The sequence below is a fragment of the Cheilinus undulatus genome, linkage group 1, assembly GCF_018320785.1.
Source record: "Cheilinus undulatus linkage group 1, ASM1832078v1, whole genome shotgun sequence".
In the NCBI taxonomy this organism is placed as follows: domain Eukaryota; kingdom Metazoa; phylum Chordata; class Actinopteri; order Labriformes; family Labridae; genus Cheilinus; species Cheilinus undulatus.
This window is the reverse complement of record NC_054865.1, coordinates 41,407,320-41,429,146: the sequence shown is the minus strand read 5'-3', so window position 1 is coordinate 41,429,146 and position 21,827 is coordinate 41,407,320. Positions and strand designations below refer to the sequence as shown.

General features: G+C 39.2%; 2 protein-coding genes across 3 annotated transcripts; one reads left to right on the top strand and one right to left on the bottom strand.

Moving 5' to 3' along the window:
- Positions 1 to 1,507: 1,507 nt before the first annotated feature.
- On the top strand, positions 1,508 to 13,068 carry grtp1a (growth hormone regulated TBC protein 1a). 2 transcript variants are annotated; one of them, XM_041785021.1, is made up of 8 exons: positions 1,508 to 2,243; positions 4,398 to 4,549; positions 4,641 to 4,799; positions 6,503 to 6,627; positions 8,500 to 8,596; positions 10,024 to 10,196; positions 11,486 to 11,671; positions 11,802 to 13,068. In XM_041785021.1, the coding sequence occupies exons 1-8, from the start codon at positions 2,170 to 2,172 to the stop codon at positions 11,892 to 11,894; spliced, it is 1,059 nt and encodes a 352-aa protein (XP_041640955.1). In that variant the 5' UTR covers positions 1,508 to 2,169; the 3' UTR covers positions 11,895 to 13,068. The 2 variants fall into 2 exon arrangements, with proteins under 2 accessions (XP_041640955.1, XP_041640964.1); XM_041785030.1 differs by lacking the exons at positions 8,500 to 8,596; positions 10,024 to 10,196; positions 11,486 to 11,671; positions 11,802 to 13,068 and adding an exon at positions 6,718 to 8,488.
- Positions 12,591 to 21,819, bottom strand: lamp1a (lysosomal associated membrane protein 1a). Its single transcript, XM_041785008.1, has 9 exons — positions 21,411 to 21,819; positions 17,592 to 17,698; positions 17,268 to 17,487; positions 15,992 to 16,153; positions 15,609 to 15,814; positions 15,382 to 15,507; positions 15,219 to 15,285; positions 14,959 to 15,126; positions 12,591 to 13,614 (listed from the first exon to the last, which is right to left on the bottom strand). Exons 1-9 carry the CDS (start codon positions 21,463 to 21,465, stop codon positions 13,475 to 13,477), a joined length of 1,251 nt encoding a protein of 416 aa, XP_041640942.1. The 5' UTR covers positions 21,466 to 21,819; the 3' UTR covers positions 12,591 to 13,474.
- Between the last annotated feature and the right edge of the window lie 8 nt (positions 21,820 to 21,827).

Genomic DNA, 21,827 nt, shown 5'->3' with positions numbered 1-21,827 from the left:
TCAAAAGTAGCAACTCACTACTCAGTACTTTGAATAAACTTAAAATGAATTACTTTTTACTTTCGCTTGAGCAGATTTCCAAAACAGCACTGGGCAAATCCAGCGAATGGGCCCTCCACAGCTGTGATTTACTAAAGTCAATGCATGCGTGCTTGTTCAGCAGACTTGGTGCTAGTATCCTGGTTAGCACTGACTTCATTTGGAGCTGAAAAGTGTGTCAAGCTATAATGAGGTCTGATGTTGAAATTAGTTATTCGTGCTACTTTTCCTGTCAAGTTTTGCCACTTCCCTTTGCCATTTTTGCCTATTTTCTCACTTTTTCCAATCTTAACTTTGTGTCCCTTTTTTATTTTCCACTTTTTGTCTCTTTGACCCAATTTTTTAATGTTTTTTGCCCATTTTAACCCATAGTCACTACTTTTTGCCCTCTTTTGCAGCTTAAACCCTTTTTGCCACTCTTTTTCCAATCTGAACTTATTTTGCCACTTTACACCCATTTTTTTGTGTCTTTTCACTGTTATTCAATCATTTTCCATTAAAATTGGCTCAGTTTCTTCTGCTTTATTTTCTGGTATTCTGACATTTGTGCACATCATAGCTTAGCTATGAATCCTGGCATTACCCATTTGGTTGGGCCCCAGTAAGATCTCCCCTTTATTCCCTCATATGGGCAGCCTTGCTTCTGCTTAAGTCAATTTTTATCCAAAATAACTTCACTTTTGCTTGAGTACAACAGTGTGATACTTTTTCTGTCTCTGGTCATATTCCATCTAAACTGCAACATTTTTCCTTAAAATAGAATTGAATGATTGAACATTTTTTGGATATTTGAACTGCGATTCCTCAATAAGGAGTTGGTGGTGAGTCCCGAGGCTTGACCAGATGACAAATACTGATGTAGTGAATGAAATGTTCCTCTGTTTAGGTTTCTGCATTGACACTATGGGGGAGGGTGACAAGATTTTTATTCCTTTTTGAAATTTTAATTTATTTTCTTCAGAAATACCCAAATTATTAAGGCCAGTGGGAGCTCTGAACCCCATGTTATGCATCAAAAGTGTTTAATTACTGAAAACTCCTGAGGCGCATTTAAATGAATGCACTTACCTGTGCAACGTGGCTGTGCCGAGGAGGGCGCGGCTTGTTACCATTCCTGATACCTTTAAATGTTATCGGACATGCAAACACCTTCCAGAGAAAATGGAAAACCTTCGGATAAAAAAGGAGATGTGGACGTAACAGTTTATGTCACTGTGTCTAGCAAAATATATACACATTTAAATTTGAAAAAAAAATGTTTTGCTGTGTTCGTGTTGCAGTGACAGCTTTTGCTTATTGCACCCATAGGTGACTCTGCGTTCATAAAAGGGGAAAAGCACTAACAAGATTATGTCATGAAACAAATATGACATTTATAAAACAACAAAATGCCATGTGCAAAACCAGATCAAATCCCCCTCCGCCCCTGTCTGTCTGAGCAGCTCCGGTGTTCCTCCGAATGCCTCTAATGACATTATCCATTCACCGAGAGCTCTGAAGCAGGATGTTACGACGGTCACTTGAACACAGCATTAGCTCGGATTGTCGTGCGTGTGTCCTGGGACAAACGTTGGTTCTCTGAAGTGTTCACGGAGTAGTAAATCCGGACCAGCGGATTTTAGGTTACTTTCTCGTGTTTGGGCTCAGTTCGGCAGCAGACAGTAATCTCCGTGTTTGATCGTTGTTTCTAGCGCCACAGACCGGTTGGTTTATCTTCGAAGAAAAGAGGGAGACCAGCAGCAGCAGGTGCATGTGGATGCCGATAAAACTCGAGACAAACTCCGCTCTCTCCTCACGGTTTGGCTGATCATCGGCGATTTTTTTTTTTAAGTAACGCAGTTACTTGACTTCCTTACTCGGTGGAAGTGTGAGAATCCTTATTCGAGGCTTGTGGTTCTCGAGAATAGCATGTTAATCTCGGGAAAATGTAATGTCTTGTTGCCCTGTGTCTCTCCGCACGCCAATATGGATAAAATCAAAAGTCAGTACCTCAACCTAAAGCTGTGACTTCTACATTCTTATTGTTTGAGGGACTATGTTTTGCTCTTTTAGTGGAAACACAACTCAATGGATTACATAGTCTGACTCTGGCTCAGACTTTCAGGATATCACTGGAGTAAAAGAGAAGCAATGGAGAAGAAGACCAAGGCGAGCAGCCAAAGTCTCCCCGCTGTCAACGGTACAGCCAAAAGCAGAGTGGAAAGGTAAACATTAGCAACGCTTAACGTTTAACGTTTGTTTCTGACGGTTGTTTTAACCGAATAAAACTTGAAAGAAATCTTTATTGCCTTTGGGAAGTCGGTGGAATTAAGATGACTTACCTGATAAGTAAATTTAGTCGTAGCTAATCACTTTATCCCTCTTTTCACGGTAAATGGGAGCATTAACCAGCTATTTTAAACGGCTACACAGTCAACGACTATGCTATCGATAACGACAAAATTTTACATATCGCGATAACTTCTTGGCGGTATTTGTAGTTTCTGCATTGGTGAAAACTGCCTGAAAATTGGTTGTTATAAAGCTTAATTTCTTCTTTGAATACAATTTACAAAGTCCATACATTCAATGTCTCTGTATAAATGGACTTTAATTGTGTTTTTTAGCAACATCTACCAGGGACAACAGATGGAAATTAGACAATAGCTGTAATCAGGCATATTGACAATGCAGTCCTGCTATTATTGTTCTTTAGCTAATATACACTATCATATTTTAATAAGTGGGCATTATTTTTGGTAGTAATGTTAGTAGTAGTAGTAACCAGCCGCCCCCCAATATTGCGATTGCGACATAATATGTGATTATTTTTCAACAAACAAGAAATCAATTCTATATTCTAAATTATAATGAACACAAAATTTAAGAAAATTAAACAAAGACTGGACAATTTTGAAAAACTGTCTATTTTTACTCATTGCAAATTCGACAGCAATTGTTGTATTGAATGGAATTAATATTAATATTTTTGTATATGTTTACAAACATATACAAAAACAAGTAAAGTGGGTTCTTTTGGAAATTGTTCAAGAAAATTTGACACCATCATTTCTAGCATGATGAGAAGAGCATTACATCTCTGCCTCGTAAAATGTATTAAACTGACATTTTGACACAAATTTCAGGTCAAATAAAAATTGCACCATCTGCAATTTGAAAATTGAAATAGGAAATAGTAATATATTCATGCAGCTGTCTGTAATACTCAAGAGAAACTGGAAACACACTTTTGGCAAAAAAAAAACAAACCAAAACACAAACATAAAAATGCAGTCTGGCACAAAAACTATATCCTACTTTCAGAAGATTATGCTAAGCCTTTTGTGAAAACAGTTTAAAGAGATTGTAAGACTGCACACCAGAAGTTTGTAGGCTGTATTGGTGGTGCATATGAATTTTTAGAGTTGTTCCTTTTTAAACATAAAATACCCACGATATGGAACATTTTTCAACCTCAAAACTGCCCATAAATCTGAGTGTCTCCTTTTCAAAGTAAAAAACAACAACAACAAAAAACACTCCAAATAGGGCAGTTTATACATGTTATCTACATCTGGACATAGAATCGAGCCATTTGGCTTTTTCCACCAGAAATTTCAAATGTATTGTTATCTCAGTGGTTATTTTTAAACAGTGAGGCTGTAGCACCTGATTAAAGGTTACACATTCACAAACTTCACTCTTGCACATCTAATTTGGGTCCTTCCTTTGCTTTGGCAACAAGGCTGCTCTCACATGGAGAGCTTAACATTTGCAAAAGAAAACATCCAGCAATTGTAGAGCCATGCTAGTCAAAACCTGGACTGTGTGTAGTGTACAAACAGCCATAAAGTCTGTTGTCTATGTTCAAAACAGACGTAGTAACTGTTCACTGTACTGCTCTGAAGGTGTAGGTCCTTCTTGAGGAATGACTTTGCTTTTGAGGAAGGGTTAAGCTACAAGGAGATAATCTTGTTACCTAAGGTATTAGGTTGAGCCACCTACACTGACAACTTTTTTCATCTGGAGTTGGACTGGAGATAGAAGCTATTTACCTACATATGTAGAAGAAGAAAGATCAGTTGGAGGAAATAGAGCATTCAGCCTTTTCTTTGTGCTGTATTCCCTTTGTCCAGTTTTATTATGCTTGAAAAAGATGCCAAGGATGTGGAGTTGACAAGGCATAGTACAAGCATCAGAAGTTAAAAGTATTGGTCAAATGATTGACAGTAGCAGCTTTACATTTATTTATTAAATGTTGCCTTAGAGTAGTATACAACACTTGTTCAAATAGATTTTTGACATAGTGTGAGCTTTAAATGCTGTGATTGAGTTAATCGAAGCTGTTTAAAGCCCCAACTTTGTACTTTCTGTCCCAGTGTTGATCCTTATGGTTTTGAGCGCTCAGAGGACTTTGACTATGAGTCATATGAGGAGCTCATGTCTGAGTACTTGGTTGTGCTTACTCGGCGAGCCATCAAGTGGTCCAAACTGCTGAAGGGGATAAACAAGGTGCAGAAGAACATAAAATGTAAGTGTGAAAACTGAATATGCTGTTAACCACACAGTATGTGTGCTTGTGCCTCAAGAAACCTAAACTGAACTGTTTCATTTTCCCTCAGTAAAACGTTACGTGCGTAAGGGCATTCCTAATGAGCACAGGGCACTGATCTGGATGGCAGCCAGCGGAGCTCATGACAAGCTTGAGAAGAACCCAGGATATTACCAGTCTCTACTCGGAGCCCGGCATGACCCCAAACTGGTGGAGATCATCTGCACAGGTTATAAATTAGACTGTTTCTTATTCACCCATATGTTCAGTTAGACCTCTGTAAAAGCCCCAACACACCACCCTAATTTGTTTTTCAAAAACTTGAGGTGTAAAGTCAGCCTTCTGTTATGAGTCACAAATGAACCTCTGTCCGAATACAGTTTTTTTTCTCCACACCCACCTACCTGTGCAAATTTGAACTTACTGGCAGTGGCGCTTTGGAAACACTGTGGCCTCTGTGCAGTTAGGGTTGACGAAGAACAAAAGAAACACGTTCACTTGGCAGCCTTGACTTTTTTTTTTTTGCGCTGCCAAATTGAGCATTAGTGTTCTGATAGTGAAACATTAAAAAGAGAAACTGTAATAATCTGAAACATTTTGGGACACAGCCACTGTATTCTTGTGAGAAGTTTTATCCTTCTGGCCTCTAGTAAAAGTAATTTCAACCATAGATCTAGTCAGGTCCAGCTCTTTATGTCTTTTTAGACAATTAAGCAACCATTTATAATGTCCCACACTGTAAGATCCCTATGATAAATAGAGCCTTTCTCTGCTCTGATTAAGGTGTGGCAGTTGGGAGACATTCTGCCTTTAAGTAATTTCCCATTGCTGCTTCCTACTTGCTGCTTCCTGTTAAGGATTGGAAGCCAATTCTTCCTTTTAGCTTAGAAAGGAGCGTGAAGAATTTCTTGAAAGAGTTCTTGAGGAAGCTTCCGAAGAAGTGCTCTTCATACACTCAAAGCTGGTGATATTAATACTCAAACAAAGAAAGGGATAGGATTACATGGTACTCTTCCTCCTGTTGGTTTCAAAGAAAAGCGCTGGAAGTGTATCTGTAATGAGTTCATTAAAAGATGGTACAAAGTGTCCATGGAATCCACAGTGAAGTGTCCGCTAATTTATGTTCCCTGAAGCCTTCGTCCACACATGACAGGTAGAAAGGAAAGGTCTCTGAGTCTGAGGCCTGGAAGGCCAGGCTGGGAGGTGCTGTAATTATCAGGTTCCTTGTTAACCTGGCACGCCAGATGGATTTGTTTCACACATCCATCTGGAAGACCACTCATACATGGTGTTTGGGAAAGGGCGGAGGCTTTGAAAAGGAAAAAAAACAAAAAAAACTCAGAGGGTGATGAACGTTCTGTCTGTCACATTTTTATGGTCCAGTCAGAGCAACAAAACGTGACGTAGCCACTACTAAAGTAAATGGCCCTGCTCTTCAGCCAGACCAGCTACCCTGTTGATGTTTCCTCCTTTAAAACACAGAGTGGACATCTAAACAAAACAAGGCATAGCTGATTTATGAGGGCGTCTTCAGGATAGCCAGAGATAAATCCACTGTATTGGATAATAAAAGCCATCACAGTGGTTTATAACAATAAAACAAAGGCTTTTATAATCCTGGAAAGTTTTCACTGCAGTATCATTCTTTCCGTCTAAAACCATTGTTACCTCACTAGTACTCAGCCCATGTTTCAGAATAAGCAAGCAGAACTTCATGCTTTTATTGTATGTTTGATAATCCTATTAGTGTACATTTTTGTGCAGTGAAACATTTCACACATGCACTAAAATTCATTTTTGGCAGTTTTTGTTTATATTTACCTAGAAAACAAGAAGGTAGTAATGATTAACTTGTTTCACAGAATCTGGTGCTCTTTTTGATTTTGCATCCTTTGTTAATACAGCAGCACTGAATTGTTTTTTTCCTTTCAGACTTGAACAGAACATTTCCAGATAACGTCCAGTTTCGCAAGACCTCAAACCCATGTCTGCAGAAAAATCTGTACAATGTGCTGCTGGCTTACGGCCACCACAACCCATCTGTGGGCTACTGCCAGGTAAATATTACCTTTGGTCTAGTTTAAGGCAGATTTTTCTACATTATCACAATCCTAGACTCAGTCCCATCACGCTTCTCTTTTTGGCAGTCAGATGGACGTGATGGGTTTGGCGGATGCCAGGAGAACATACCTGACTGCCTTGTGCCAACTGTGAAGTTTAGGAGGGATAATAATATGCGGTTGTTTTTCAGGGTTTGGGCTTGGCCCCTTATCTCCAGGGAAAGGCAAACTTATGCTTTAGCATACCAAGACTTTTTGGACAATGCTATGCTTCCAACTTTGTGGCAACAGTTTGAGGAAGGCCCTTTTCTATTTCAACATGACTGCAACCCAGTGCACAAAGCAAGGACTGTAAAGACAAGTCTTGTTGAGTTTGGCATGGAGGAATTGACTCAGTGGGGTTCAAGAGGAGATTGTGAGCCAGGCCTTCTCGTACAACATCAGCATTTGACTTCATTAATGCTGTACAGAATGAATAGGCACAAATTCTCACAAAAATAATCGTTTGGAAAGCCTTTTAAGAAGAGTGGAAGCTTTTATAGCTGCAGAAAGGGGGAAAACGCCATAATAAAATATATGTACATGTATTTGAATACAATGCAGTTACAGTCCCTGTCAGTAAATGGGAGCAAGTAAATCTTGGTAATTTTTCTTGGAAAGTGACTTATTTATATCATCCCCTTGGAATAACAAAGCTGTTTTTTCTGTGACCATTTAATTTTCAAGATATCTAGAAAACAGCAAAAATTTACCAGTGTCATGGCAAAATGGGCTAAAATGCAATGAATGCATACATGTCCTTTTGTCCCATTTCTTTATTCAAACATTTGTTTTGTTCCACCTGAGGTCCAAACTCCAGTATCTTTCATTGACCAGCTTGAGTGGTTCAATTTTTTGGAAATTCGGGTTATGTTTTCTCTTCAAGGGTGGGTGGGAGGTCTGAAGGCTTGACCAGTTGAGAACCACCTTCACTAATACACTGATGGATTAGGGTCTCTAATGGAATGGATTGTAGAGCAAAAATATACACTACTGACTCAAATAAATACTCCAATATCTATTATGATGTAAAATCAAGTAGAGACTATGTTAATTTGTGTGAGTTGAAGCGCTAGTCTAAATATATATCTGGTTGCATTGATCGCAGCGTCATCCCACTCTTGCACTATGTTTATCATTTGCATTTAAAAGTAAAATTTAGTTCACCACAGCATAAGAGACTTGATTTGCAATTCAAACAGGCAGAAGAGCTGTGTCATGGTCAAGCCCCTTTTGAAGCATTATCGGGAAGCATACATCTGAAGTCACACTCCGTTCACCTGACATTTCCTGGATCCCATCAGATATTTTCTTTGAACAGAATCATTTTTGACTGTATCATTTAAAATTGACATTCATAGTCTTAACAGATGTATAAATTATATAACTCACTGTAAAGTTCAAACCATGCTGAGTGTTTCTTTTCTTAGATAATTATTTTGTTAATCTACCTTTAAAAATCCAACTGGTTGAAAAATCTGAATTATAACCTTTCATTTATACAAGTTACTCTTCTTTGATTCATCTGTTTGGCATCATGCTTTAGAATTTGTTTTTTTATATTTTCTTTATTGTTTGCATTTGTAGTATGAGCATATTTTCATGTAAGATGTTTTGTATTTTAGATTTGTTTTTTCTTTTTGCCTTACAGACCCCCTTAGAGAGAGATGATTCTTCACAGGTTAAGGCTTCTCTAACTTAGAAAGAAAAAAAATCCCACTCCTCTTTGGATCCTTTCATAAAAAGGGGCTCTACAGTGTGTAATAAAGCCTGTTCAAACAGGATTACAAGATTCCTGTATAACCTTACGTGCCTCTCTTTTGTCCTCAGGGGATGAACTTCGTAGCTGGGTATCTACTCATCATCACCAAAGATGAGGAGAAATCCTTCTGGTTGATGGATGCACTTCTCGGTAGAATCTTACCAGGTGTGTATGTTATGTGTGTGTTTGTGTACATATTCTTTTCCCATCACAATAAGTACATTTACATGCATTATAAAGTTAAGTTATGGTTAGATGTGTTGTAGTTATAGAACAACAATTTAACTGGACTTGAGTCTTTGCCTCAGTATTCATGCACACATTGATTTGTTAATGAGAGTGTGTCCAACTCCGCTGTGGTAGATTGCTATGTATCCTCTTTTCAGTTTGTTACTGTGGACATTCTTCTGCTGAGCTTGCAAACAAGATAGCAAACAGCCAACCAGCTGTTTGTTCTATCTAGCATTTTGAACCTTTATGCTGTTCCACCTGTAACCACTAACTTCCACGTATGACTCTGCCATGATCCACTGACGAATTGCACTGAGGAGCAAATCGCTTCCTCTCCAGTCAATCAGAGCAGTTCTGCTGCCCGTGCTTCAGTCTGGCTCCGGTATGTCCAAGGGCCAATTTACTCAGCTTTGTTGAAGATATGCTGCAGGTCTACTTTTAGTGCCAAACTGCGTCAATCAACATGGAGCAGATTAATCCAGACAGCCGGAAAACCGTGCAAAGTATCTGATCCACTTCAAAATACGACACAATGCATGGTCTCCTGATCGTAAATCATCACTATATCAATATTTTGTCTCATCCTGCAAAGGCAAAAGGTCATCAGGAGGTCAGTGGTCACAGAGCTACAATAGTGCCATTGACAAGGAAAAGTTAACCTTTGAGGTGAAAAGCCAAAGAATTTTACATAAAACAGGGTCTTTGTAGCAAACGTTAACCGTTTAACTTCATGTACTCACTCAAGGCGGAAGCAATAAAATCATGGAATCATTTAGACATGAATGGCAAATCAACTCCAGAAAGACAAAATAATCTGCTGTTAACATACTATTCCTTTGTGAACTCGCAGTTCCCCTGTGATCTCGTCCTTTCATCTCAAGCTGATCAGGGCTGCACTGGGCAGGGCAGCACGATAGAGACACTACCAGTGTGTGAGGTTGCGCAACTTTAGCTGGAGAAAAACTGGCATTGTGGTGCACAGCCACATCTAGTCCAGTACAATTAAGGTGTAAACATGCTTTATCTGAGTAGTTTATCTGCCTTCAAGTTAGTCTTTCTTGATGAAAAATAATCCTGTGTGAAGACACATTATCTTTTTCTACCCATTGCTTACAGTTTGATTAAATTTGCATCTTGTAATCACTGAAACGCAGAAATGTTTTGTATAAATTTGATTATTTATATTTTGAAGTCAACAGGAGAATGAGCTGTTTTTATGGCACTAGACACACCAGAGGATGCTAAACTTGAATAAATTGCATAAATATTCATCTAAGCTTTGAGTTGATTTATTGAAGTCTGTTTGTAGTTTGTAATGAGTTATATATGACTCACTATGGTATATGTATATGTGGTTTTAGAGTACTACAGTCCAGGCATGATGGGACTGAAGACAGACCAGGAGGTTTTGGGGGAACTGGTGAAAGTTAAAGTCCCCAGAGTGTGGCAAACTATGGTGGATCATAACGTCATGTGGACCCTAGTAGTCTCTCGATGGTTTATCTGCCTCTACATTGACGTCTTACCAGTAGAGGTGAGTATTTATCAGCCTTTTTTGACAGCACTTTTGAGAGAGAAGTCCTGCTTTTTTCATTGTAATGTATTTGTTTTATCGTAGGCATGAAATAGACATTTCTTGATTCATCAGTTTTTGGAAAAATCCGATAGTCGAAGGTGTTAAAACATTTAGGAATTTGACCCAAACATTTGATATGAATGTTGTTCTTAACTGTTACGCTAAGCCACTAAAAATGTGCTTATCTTTCCAATAACATAAGCTCTGTCAAAGTGTAGAGTGTATTCAGCTTTCTCAGTTTTTTGGTCACATTAACTCTGAGAATGACGATAAAAACTGTAAAAATCCTTTTCTAACTTCTTGTTTTTCTTTTAAATTTAAAATTGCAACAACGTCTAACAACAGGCCAGGTGGCTGCTCATGCCTTCTCTTGGACTAGGGAGGGGTGCTGTCTACTTTGTTTGTTCTCATAATACACATGGAGCTTCACCTCAAGGGTGTAACCCATACAGAGATTTATGCCCTTCCCATCAAAGATTGATTTAGGATTACAGCTGAATCTGAGCTTTTCCTCTGCCTCACTTGATAACAGCACCTTAGGTACTTACTACATTTTTGTATATTTAGTTTTAAGATTTATTTTGGAGCTTTGTGTGCCTTTATTTGGATAGGACAGTGGATAGAATTGAAATTGGGGTCAGAGAGAGTGGGGCATTACATAGGAGAAAGGAGCCACAGGCCTGTTTTGAACCCAGGCCCCCGCTTTGAGGACAACAGCCTCTGTATATGGGGCATGCTGACATAACCACTTGGCTACTGGAGCTCCCATATTACAAAGTTTTGAAATTCTTCACAGTGGATCCTTGCCTGTGATGTCTTTTAAAGTCAGTGTTTTTGGGGTGCCACTGTTTCTTTCAAATAGTAGTTTAGTAGCTAACACAGAGTCTATAATTCTGAGCTGCAGGTGCTTAGATCCACCAACTATGTTAAATGTTGGTGCTACATGGATAACAGCGGCACACTTGCATGGGAAGAGAGAAAAAAGTAAACCTGTAACCTGCAATTTTTTACTTAAGGCGAAGCTAGGGAGGAAGTAAAAATAGGGAAAAGAAAATAATACATGGATAGTAATTTAGGTCCACTGCTTTGCTGATTCATATTTGTTATTTGATAGAGCTGAACTCAAAATACACAACAGTAGTGGTAAAAACAATGTTACCAACACAAGCTGACAGAAATTTGAAAGATATTGAAGTTTGGAGTGTTATAAAATTCTCTCTGACTTATTTTTTTTATGCTTCTTGCAGACTGTTCTGCGGATTTGGGATTGCCTGTTTTATGAGGGCTCTAAGATCCTGTTCCGTGTAGCTCTGACACTCATTCACCACAATGAGGCTTTGATCAATCAGGCCCAGTCACTACCAGACGTCTGCCAAAGCTTCAAGGAGATCACTCGTGGACCATTTGTGGATGAATGCCACACATTTATGCAGGTAAAGAACACATTGATGTGGTTTCACACAATATAACCAGTGTTTTATTTGACTCAAGGAAAAGCTGTTAAATGGACATCTACTGTATTTTATTTTTGCAATCCTTAAATCATGTTTTTGTATTTCCTAGAGAATATTCACTGAACCAGGAAGTCTCTCCATGGCAACCTTAAATAAGCTGCGGGAAACATGTCGATCTCGCATCATTGCAGAGGAATCTTGAACCAAACTCGACCACCTGTTGCTCGAATACGTTCCACTGGGATGAACCCCTGGCAGCTAGTTTGCACCTTTTTCTACTGACAACACTGTGTAGCTTTTGTCTTAAACAGCTGATCATACAGCTTCAGTGTAAATATACGGTAAAAGAAGAAGAAAGTGGTATTGTGCTGTATGAGTTAGTAATTCCATTTAAAATTAACAGGTTTGTCTTTTGTTAAAATGTGGTACTAAGCACTTTAGAGAACATGTAGCTGCTAGGTCGGATAAATGATGTGTTGCACTCTGTAAACAGAATCACGAGGCCTGCCGTGCTTATGGTGTATGAGAAGCTGGCGAACAAGCTCTGTCCTGGCGCCACCTGCTGACTGTGAACCATACTGATGACACCTCTCCAAAATATTTCAAATCTGTTTCATGTAGATGTTGTTCATCATTTTCATCATAGTGTCTTACCTCAGATGCATTTATCTGTGCATATGTAAAAGGGCTGCTCTTTTTCTCTACCAAAGGTGTGTCCAATGTGCTGCCAGAGGACTCTTACTAGGTTTTGATGCATGGGACAAAAATAACTTCTGTATCAGTGCCAGCTCTGAGTAGTCAGTGTAATGAATACCAGCTAAGAGCAAACAGTCCCATGTATTCCAAACAAAACATGTCTAAAAAAGCAGATGAACAAAATACTGAAGGAAAACAATGCTGGATTTATACAATTTTTATTACCTTTCAGTATGATGCATATTAGAAAACGAGATCAAACCATTTCCTATAAAAACAATAAAAGTTCAAATCACTACAATTCATGTCAAAATGTCCTTCCAGAAGAGGGGAGGGAAGCAAGGATAGAAAATTTACCCATGCATTATTACACTTGTAATGATAAATATATGTTAGGTTTACATAATGTAGCAATCCACCTTTTTATCATCAGAAATATTGGACTGTGCTTATTAAGTTGGATTTCACTCCTGGGACAGCTCAGGCTTCTGGCTGTGGAGAAACATGATGAGAAAGATACACGTTCATTTCCCTTTTCATGGAGTCACTGGGATTATCTTAATACTCAGGAAGCTTATTGAAACTGCAAGGGAGCATGAGTAGGCTTCAGTATAAAACTTCTGTTCAACAGTGGAGCGACTGTTGGTTTTTAAAAATAAATCTTTGTTGTGCTGTTTTTATCACAGTCTCTCTCTGCCTGTTTAAATGCATGGGATACGTTATGATTCTTTACAAATAATCATAAATGTAGAAACACCAAACAGCAGTTTAAGCAAATTCAAACAATTCCTGGAATACAATGAAACAAGATTTAAAATAGGTACTAGGGAACTTGCTACAGCAAATTCAAACTGCCTCATTATCACACAAACTAAAGTAAGCAGGTCTTTGGCTTCTCATCATCTCACAGAGAAGGTGAAAATAAAATGTCCAAAGGTCACATGACATGTAAAACTAGCATGCACTCACCACAGAGTACCAACTGCTTCCATTCACTCATGTCTAGTCTTATTACCTGCTCACCCACACCCTCAGGTTTGTGTCCACCACTCAGTCTGTCAGTTTTAAGTTCAACTAAGTGTCCACTCAGATGGTTTGGTATCCAGCATGGCTTCTCTTTCTGCCTATTAGATATGCAATGAGGACAATTAGCACCAAGCCAGCCAGAGCTGCTCCCACGATGATGGGGATCAGCATTTGGGTTTGGTCCATCAGACACTCCTCCGCTGGAATCGGGGGACAAGAAGGGACAGTCAGAAACTGCTGTTCAGAATCTAATATTTGGAAACAAATTTCCAACGTGGAGATGACCACAACTTTAACAGCTAACCACTTTTTAGCAGTCCAGTGCTTTAAAGTGTCTTTGAAATGTAGAAAGAAGGGATTAGTGATTCTTAACCCATGACCTTTTAAATCGAGACTGTCTGAGGACTGTCTAGGAAAAGCGAAATTGTTTAAGTGTTCTCATTTACAACCAAAAAACCCACACTATGAAAAGTCTTTTTTAGAGGTGATAAACAATTCACACCAGAGCTGTAATGATAAAAAAAACAGAGTTGCTCAAACAAAAGCAGAGAAATGTGGTTCAGCTCACCATGCAAAGACGACTTTTGTTTTTCCTTTTACAAAGGTAAACCTTAAAAAGGTGTAAGTAATTTACGGCATTTGCTCTATATTCGTGAATGAAGAAAAGCATGCACCAGGTTCCTGTCAGTTAATTCAAGGGCCATCTAAATCTTCCAGAAAAACTCCTCAACTCCCGCACACTATCTATTGAAAAAAGGAAACACAAGGGCAAGACGTCATATGTAAGATGTTCTGACCCTATTTAACAAATTGTTTGTCTGTTATAGGTCTAATACTGAACATTAAAATATACATGTGTATTTTGGAAGTTTGATAGTGTGCAGGAGTTAAACTGAAAACGGACCTGTCATAATGATGTAGATGTATGAACTATTATATGATGAACAGTGAATTTAAATAGTAATCTGACACACAAGACAGGCTAAAATAAATATTCTTTCCATGGGCAAGGCTGCTGATAAGGGGAAATAAAGGGTAGAGCTTTTTGGGGCCTATGGAGGTCACCAAAAATGGGTTAAAAGTAGCTGAAACTGCTGAAAAAGTGGTGACAATGGTTCAAAAAGCAGTGAAAATGGATTAAAAGTGGCAGTAAATGGGCTAAAGAGGTAAAAATGGGTGGAAATATAAAAAGGGTCAAAAAGAGGCAAAAATGGCCAGGAAAAAGAGTGAAAAGGGGTAAGAAGTGTCAAATACTGGGCAAAAGCATATCAGCTAAAAGCTTATGATGACAGACAAGGAATTGCTTTGCAAGATTAACAGGGTGGTTCTAAGTACTTCTAAAGCTATAGGTATAACATCTGTTTTGTTCTTCTGATCTCATGGAAGCATAAATGTCAAACCATGATTTTAAACCACTGCATTTGCCCTCTTTCATCGTTGAGAGCTATGTTCAGTAGCTTCTGTGTAGTGGTAGATAAGGTCAGAGATGTCAGCAATACATACAAGAACAAAAGCAGCGTGGAGAAGAAATAAGGCATTATTACCTGTTGCAAACTGGTTAGTGGTGACTTCAAAAGGTTGCACCTGCACTCTGAAGGTGTTCAAAGAGAAAGTTGGCACCACAGTCAAAGTTTGCTCTGTGTTGCACATGTAGGAGCGGCCCAGCGTACTCCGCAGGTAGTCCAGACTGGTGTTACTGGCCCAGAAGGGAGCTGCAGAGAGAAATTGTTCTCTAAGTCTTTAAATACATACAGTAAAATACGGCCACAATATCAGAAATAAGTGGCTTTTAACAAAGACATACCTGTCATATCAGACCAGTTAGCGAGCAGTGTTATTGCACTCAGGTGGTATTTGTTGTTTGTGGAGTTCTGTGAAATAAAGAAGCCTTCAGTTAACACTTACAGCTACACACACAACCAGAAATGAAACAGCAGCTAAGTTCAGAAAGAAGAATGTGATCTTACCAAAGTAAAGGTGAGGTTGAGTGTGGTGATTTGCTCCTGTGATAAAACTAATGAAGCACTGCTGGCCTTACAGGACCCCGATACACTGGTCTCATTAGGACTCAGGTTTACTAACTCTTGGACAGTCTGGAAACACAGAAAGACAACAATGAACAGGGTTCAATAGTCTAATTTTATGTAATAAAAAGGAAAAAAATTCTCCTATGAGTTTTAAATTTCAGTTCTACCTTATTCTGAGATATAGAGAAATAAGAGACATTGAGCTGAAGTCCCATCCTGGCCAGGAGACACACAGTGCCATTAATGTTGTTTACAGAGTAATCGCCTCGTTCAGGTGTTCCTGGAGGAGTTGGTGCTGGAGCTGATGTTGTTGTTGTACTGGTAGTGGTGAGTGGAACTGTAGTACTGACCTGATCTGCCACACATACGCTCTCTATGATCAAGAAATGACAATGGTAAATGGGCTTAAGCATGTAGAGCATATTTCTAGTCATGTGACCATTCCAGGCACTTTTCACAATGCAGATCACACTCGTTACAAATGTTACAAAAAGTAAAAAAAAACAAAAAAAAGGTATTTGACACAATCCTAGAGAGCCAGCAGTCTCACCTGTGGGAGATAGGTCATTTCCTGGCATGTATGCCTCCAGCCTTGTGCCAGAGAAAGTAGCAGTTGCTCCACCGACACTGAAAGTGGTGGGGCTCTCACAGCGGTAGGTGGTGTTGATAAATGCTGAGATCCCCACTGAAGATGATACAACAGTAACAACATCTGGGGAAAGAAAGAAAAAACAAACGAGTCAGACAGACATCGACATAATACCAGGTGTATATGTGGATGTCTGACTGTGTGAATGTGAAGCTCTTGCTGTGCTCTGCTTTCCACAAAAGCTGAATGTGAATTAACAGAATAAGACACCAAGGCTCAGGCCTATTTCTGAGTTTGAACAGAGGACAAGGGGTAGTGATGAACTTTTCCACTACGAGATGGGACAATAAGTGGTTGTTTATAATGCTTTTTCGAAATCAAAGGGGCCATAATGCATCGAAACAATATAGTAACTTTTAAATATTGATTCACGGGGTTCTGGGAAATTTCCCCGCCATGTACCCTGGTGTTTATTTAAAAAACAATGACTCAAATTTTAGTTGACTACCTTTCTCCATGAGTTAGACTGGACTAAGACTCAGCTGGCAGCTGAGAAGAGGCTCAGGAGAGCCACATCCATTTCCTGAGAGGGGTGGAGTCAGACGGCTCATTAACATTTAAAGCTACAGAAACAGCTTGTTCTGAGCAGGGCTGAAACAGAGGGTTTTTTAAAACATGCAAAACTCAAGTTCTGGGGTGTTTTTTCAGCACCAAACTTCCCAGGCATGTTTTGGGGATCACTGAGACCAATATAAACATGTCTTAAAAGTGTAAAATATGTGACCTTTAAGCCAAATCACCATGAATGTCTTAAGCCATTATGACTGGAGCTTTGTTACAGTGCTGTTGCTAGTCTGTGAAAACAACTAGAGTCAACACATGACACTAGACATGCAGGAAAGAAGCCACAGGGTGGATTCCAACTTGGGCCACCTGCCTGGAAGACCAACTTTTCTTTAGGCCACCTACACCTCAAACATGGTCTCTTCTTAATATAAAATGACCTACAAAGTATTTCTGTGCAGTAAACCATAATTATGGAAATAAGAAGTAAGGTTGACAGAAGTACTTCTACTGAGAAGAAAACTTAGAAAGAACAAAATATATACCATAAATATCACACAGATCATACATAATCACAATAAAACGTGTCTGTTTGGCGTATGATCTGTATTGTTGAACAACAATGGACAATGGGAATGTGAATAAGACAATTTATTGTTGTATTTGTTCTGACCAGAGCTGTTGGCACCAGGGAAGACTGAAGTGTCGCTGAGGTTGTACTGCAGTGTCAGGTTAGCCACACTGTACAGACTTCCATTGGTAGAAAAGCTCAGCCCCATTGCATGACCAGATCCAAACACGGCCACCAGCCAAGGTGAGCTGTTGTCTGTACCACAGGAGCTGCTGCCTGTATCAACTGCGGTGGAGTCAGGAAGAGGGAACTGCGCCATTCTCTAAGGAAAAGAAAGAAGACACAAGAGGTGTTAAAAAGGAGATATGATCAATAAAATTGGTTTAAATGCTTTCAGAGACAGGGTCCTGTAGCCACTGGGTATACCGTGCTGCTAGAGGTGTTGTATGTGATGGAGAAGGATGCAGAAAGCTCAGCTTTGATGCAGGTGGAATTTCCCTGAGTCACCTGCAGAGTAACAGCCTGAGTGCAACCTGTGGTGGAGAGCACAATGAGCAGGTATGTGTTATATTTAAATTACACGGTAAAGTACACCAGCAAATGTGAAAAATGCAGCATAAAAATGGTTATTAAAATGAAGTATTTTTTTAATGTCATCTCATGTCCTGCTTAGTAACTCTGTGAGGCACTTTATAATGTTCTATGCATGACTGATGCTTTATAAATAAAACTGCCTTGCCTCACTGATATCAGCATACACATTTGAACTGCTCTTTATCTAATTATTCTTGGTTGATATGAGCTCCCTAGCTAGATAAACGCCATGATTATGAATGAAAACAGCAGATTATAATAACATAACCACTGGTGTCACATGATTTCATGTCCTACATAAACAACTGAGCAGTTCACACAGCCACCAGCAGAGGTCTACAGACTCTTCAAGAAGGGTTACAGGGTTTACACTGGCTGCTGTCACTTCTATAAGCCTAAAAGCTATAGAGTCAAATTTTAAACTCATATGAACTTAACTGAGAAGCATTGCCAACCTGGCAACTCCCTGCTTGTATGGTGAGCTATTATTACCTTTAAGCCCTGCAATCTGCCAGCTCACTGCTGTTGTTAATGTGCCTGCATGTGTGAATAATCCTCAACCTATGGTTTATTGAAGTGGCATTTCATGATTCATGCACTTATCAACACTGCAAAAATATCCTGAATAGGTTGCTCTATTCAGTTTTAAAAGATAGTGATGCAATACTAGAATTTCACTGTTTGCACTGCACTGCCCAGAAATAACATTAACAAAGAGATTGAGAAAGTTTGGCTCTATTGTGGGGATTGTCTCACTTCAACTATTCCTCTTTTGTAAACTCAAGAAGAGCACACGTAGCCGTTAACTGCAGAGAATGTGTGTTTCACTTCATGATTCAGTTCTTATCCGTCAAACTTCAGTGATAAAGATCTTATGAACTGTGTTTGCAAAGTGTAATCAAAACTAATCATCAGGGAGAAAAAAAAATCATGCCACAAGTCACTAAAACAGCATGTCAAAATGCTCTAACAATAAGAAGTGTTTCCCTAAGTTAAAGCTTTTAACAAAAAGGTTTTTTTTATTTCTTATAACAGTAAAGATGTATTTAGTCTTTAGTTTGTGGGCAGCATTGGTTGCGCACTATGTTACTGTTGCTATTTTCATAACACTCTTATTATACAACCAACTGGCTGCAGACTCACCCTCCCCTCTTTTCCCATCATCCCAAGCTTTCTCTATTATTATAATCTATGGATTGAATCTATAAATTTGATCAGATGAAGGCACTGAGCTTCCATGCACTGTAAACCAAACACTTTCTCCTCTGCTGAAACTTCACCCTGATGTCACCCCTCTGTTCACCATGTAAACACACAGCAGATGGTTTGCACAACACTGCAATCTGATCATGAGGTAAAGTGGTGTGTACACAGTATCAAGACATAGATAGCAACATAAAAGCAGGAGGAGGAAAAGCTGGCGTTGGCGCCTGTAAGAGTTTAAAGGTCACTGGGGTGTTTTGCAGAAATGTTGAACATGCTATAGTAAAGGAAAGTGAATACCAAGCTATTAATCTCTTTAAAATGAAGGAGAACTCTACACTTGGGGAAAGCATTAAGATGTAACAAAATGAAAGTACTGCAAACATTAAAGCTGAACTGTTTTTTCATTCTGTCAGCAAGTAGTTGCCTGTGTTGTGTTTGTGTGTGGTCAGGGTGATAAAAATGCTGATAAACTAACACTGTCACTAGGCCCCTAATGGCTTGTGCCAACAAAAAGCCATCACCCCAGTCATGTGAAACTCTCAACTGACACAACAATGGGGTCAATCTGCTGGTCCACAACATTAACAAAACCTGGGTATTACATAGGAATAGAAGAGAAGAGAAGAGAACAGAATAGAACAGAGTAGAATCGAAGGGCTTTCCTGGACACACCAGGCTGTTTTAACACCACTCCACAAGGACAGCTAACCTTTGGATTTTAAAAGTTTCATGGTCCATATGAATCTCAGAGGGCTGTGGCTCCACAGCAATGAACTACTATAATATAGAGATTCTTTTCAGATGACGTCATGCAGAACTCTCCTTGGGGGGCATGAAGTGATTTCTACGTAGAGTATTGCTACCAAAAAGGCCAGCTGTTTATGACTATGACAAGCATTCAAAATGTGAAAATAAATTGTAAGCTACTTTTGTGTCTTGAAAGTAGTAAAATATTCTGGCAAAAACATTTTTTAAAGTTTAAAAACACAAACAAACAGCAGAAGTCAGGAATTAAAAAAGTCTCCGTCTAAAGCCTCGACAAGCAGCATCACACAGCTCTTGTGCATGGTCTATTTTCACAAAGTGGTCTGGGTTGGTTCAGAACTCTTTTGCCATTGTTTAGCTCATTAAACTCTGATCTTGCCCATGTTTCCCCAGCTGATGACCTTCCAGTCTTGCTTACTGTGTTGGCAAATCGGGTACTTTTTTTAAGAGCTCAAGATCATTTGGCTAAGCTCAGTAGAGCTGTGGATTAAATGGCGACAAAGGACTGAGGAAAAGAAAAATGGCACTCAAACAGGTGCAAGTTACTGTGGCTCACATGAAAACAAAACCACAGGGGGAGACACACCTTGCAGTGAAGCCAAAGTAGCATAACTTTGAACTGATTTTGGCAAATTACCTGAAAAATAAAATGCAGATACCAATAATTAGCTAAATGCCAAATATCAGCATCCATAATCTGCCAGGCCAAAAATAGGTCTACCCCTAGCCTCCATGCCTGGTAAATCAGTTCAACTTAAAAAAAGAATCATTGTTTTGTAAAGTGTAGGGACCGTATTCAATGCATGTAGACATTTTCTGATAACAGCAGTATAGACATCCAATTAGGGCTGTAAAGTACCAAATTTCCTCTGCTCACATTCATTCCTAATGGCTGTCCCCCTCTTCCTGACCCCCAAAAGACATTCACACCATTGGAATCACATGACTGCAAGAACCTATACTTCTATTATTGGTCTATCAAACGAACACATATACTGGTAGTTTATATAGGTGGTCAGCATAAAGAATCTAAGAAACCCTCCTTATCTCACCTAAATAACAGAAGATCTGTAATAAATAGCACATGCATATCACGTATGATTACTGAACAAGAAATCTAGGTTAATTACATGCTTCTGATTATATTTATGATTCTATTTCTGCATACAACTCTCCTGAGGTACAACACACATTCCTACACTAGTTGATCAAGCGATAAAATCAACACAACATGCAGAAACATTCAGCTAGCTTATGGAAACTTCAATAATGTTGCACTAATCTGCAATTAAAAAGGATTTGTTTAATGCCAATTAATTGTTGACTAATCTATTGACTATAGACTAATTGATAGTCTCTGAAATGTCCTAACACTGATAACTGCTGCCAAACTGGAACAGTACAGTTCAAATTTAGACAACCTATTTTATATTTTATTGTTATACAAAAGTCAAATATTTGATGGGCTAGAACAGTAGGTAGATTTAATTCCAAACTAATGACTATCCAGTGCTTCTGGGTCAATTTTCGGTGGATTTTTATTTCGACTAACCGTCGGGCCTCGTGTTCCAGCAAAACGGTCAACACATGATTCAGCAAACTACCTGACATGTTAGTATGGAAAATACTGACGTCACTACAAACGGTTCGGTCGTGTCAGCACGGTGATGAAACACTCACCTATTAAGGCAAACCAGGCGATGATGAGCACGGCCAGGGCGCGAAACAGCTTCATCTTTCAGGTCTGAACAAACAGATATAAATTTCTAGTAAACAGGTAAGAAAAACAAGCCAGTAGTGGTGCAGTTGTGTCGCCGCTGCAGGCGCAGGTGGGTTCTAACGAGCGCAGCGCGGTTCGCACTTGACTTGACGGACCGTTAGCCGGAGTACGAGGTGTCACAATGACTCTTCTTACTACTGTTTACGTTCTTACGCTGTCCGGAGGTATCCAATAGATTAATTCAGTATTCACACGATATATCCAGTTGAAAACTGCCGATAAAAGCGGTTAAACGTCGGTCAGACGCACGCAGCCTACATAAGCCATGTCTCTTCACGTCATGTGAACTGCTAGCATTTAGAGCTTCCAAGTCACGT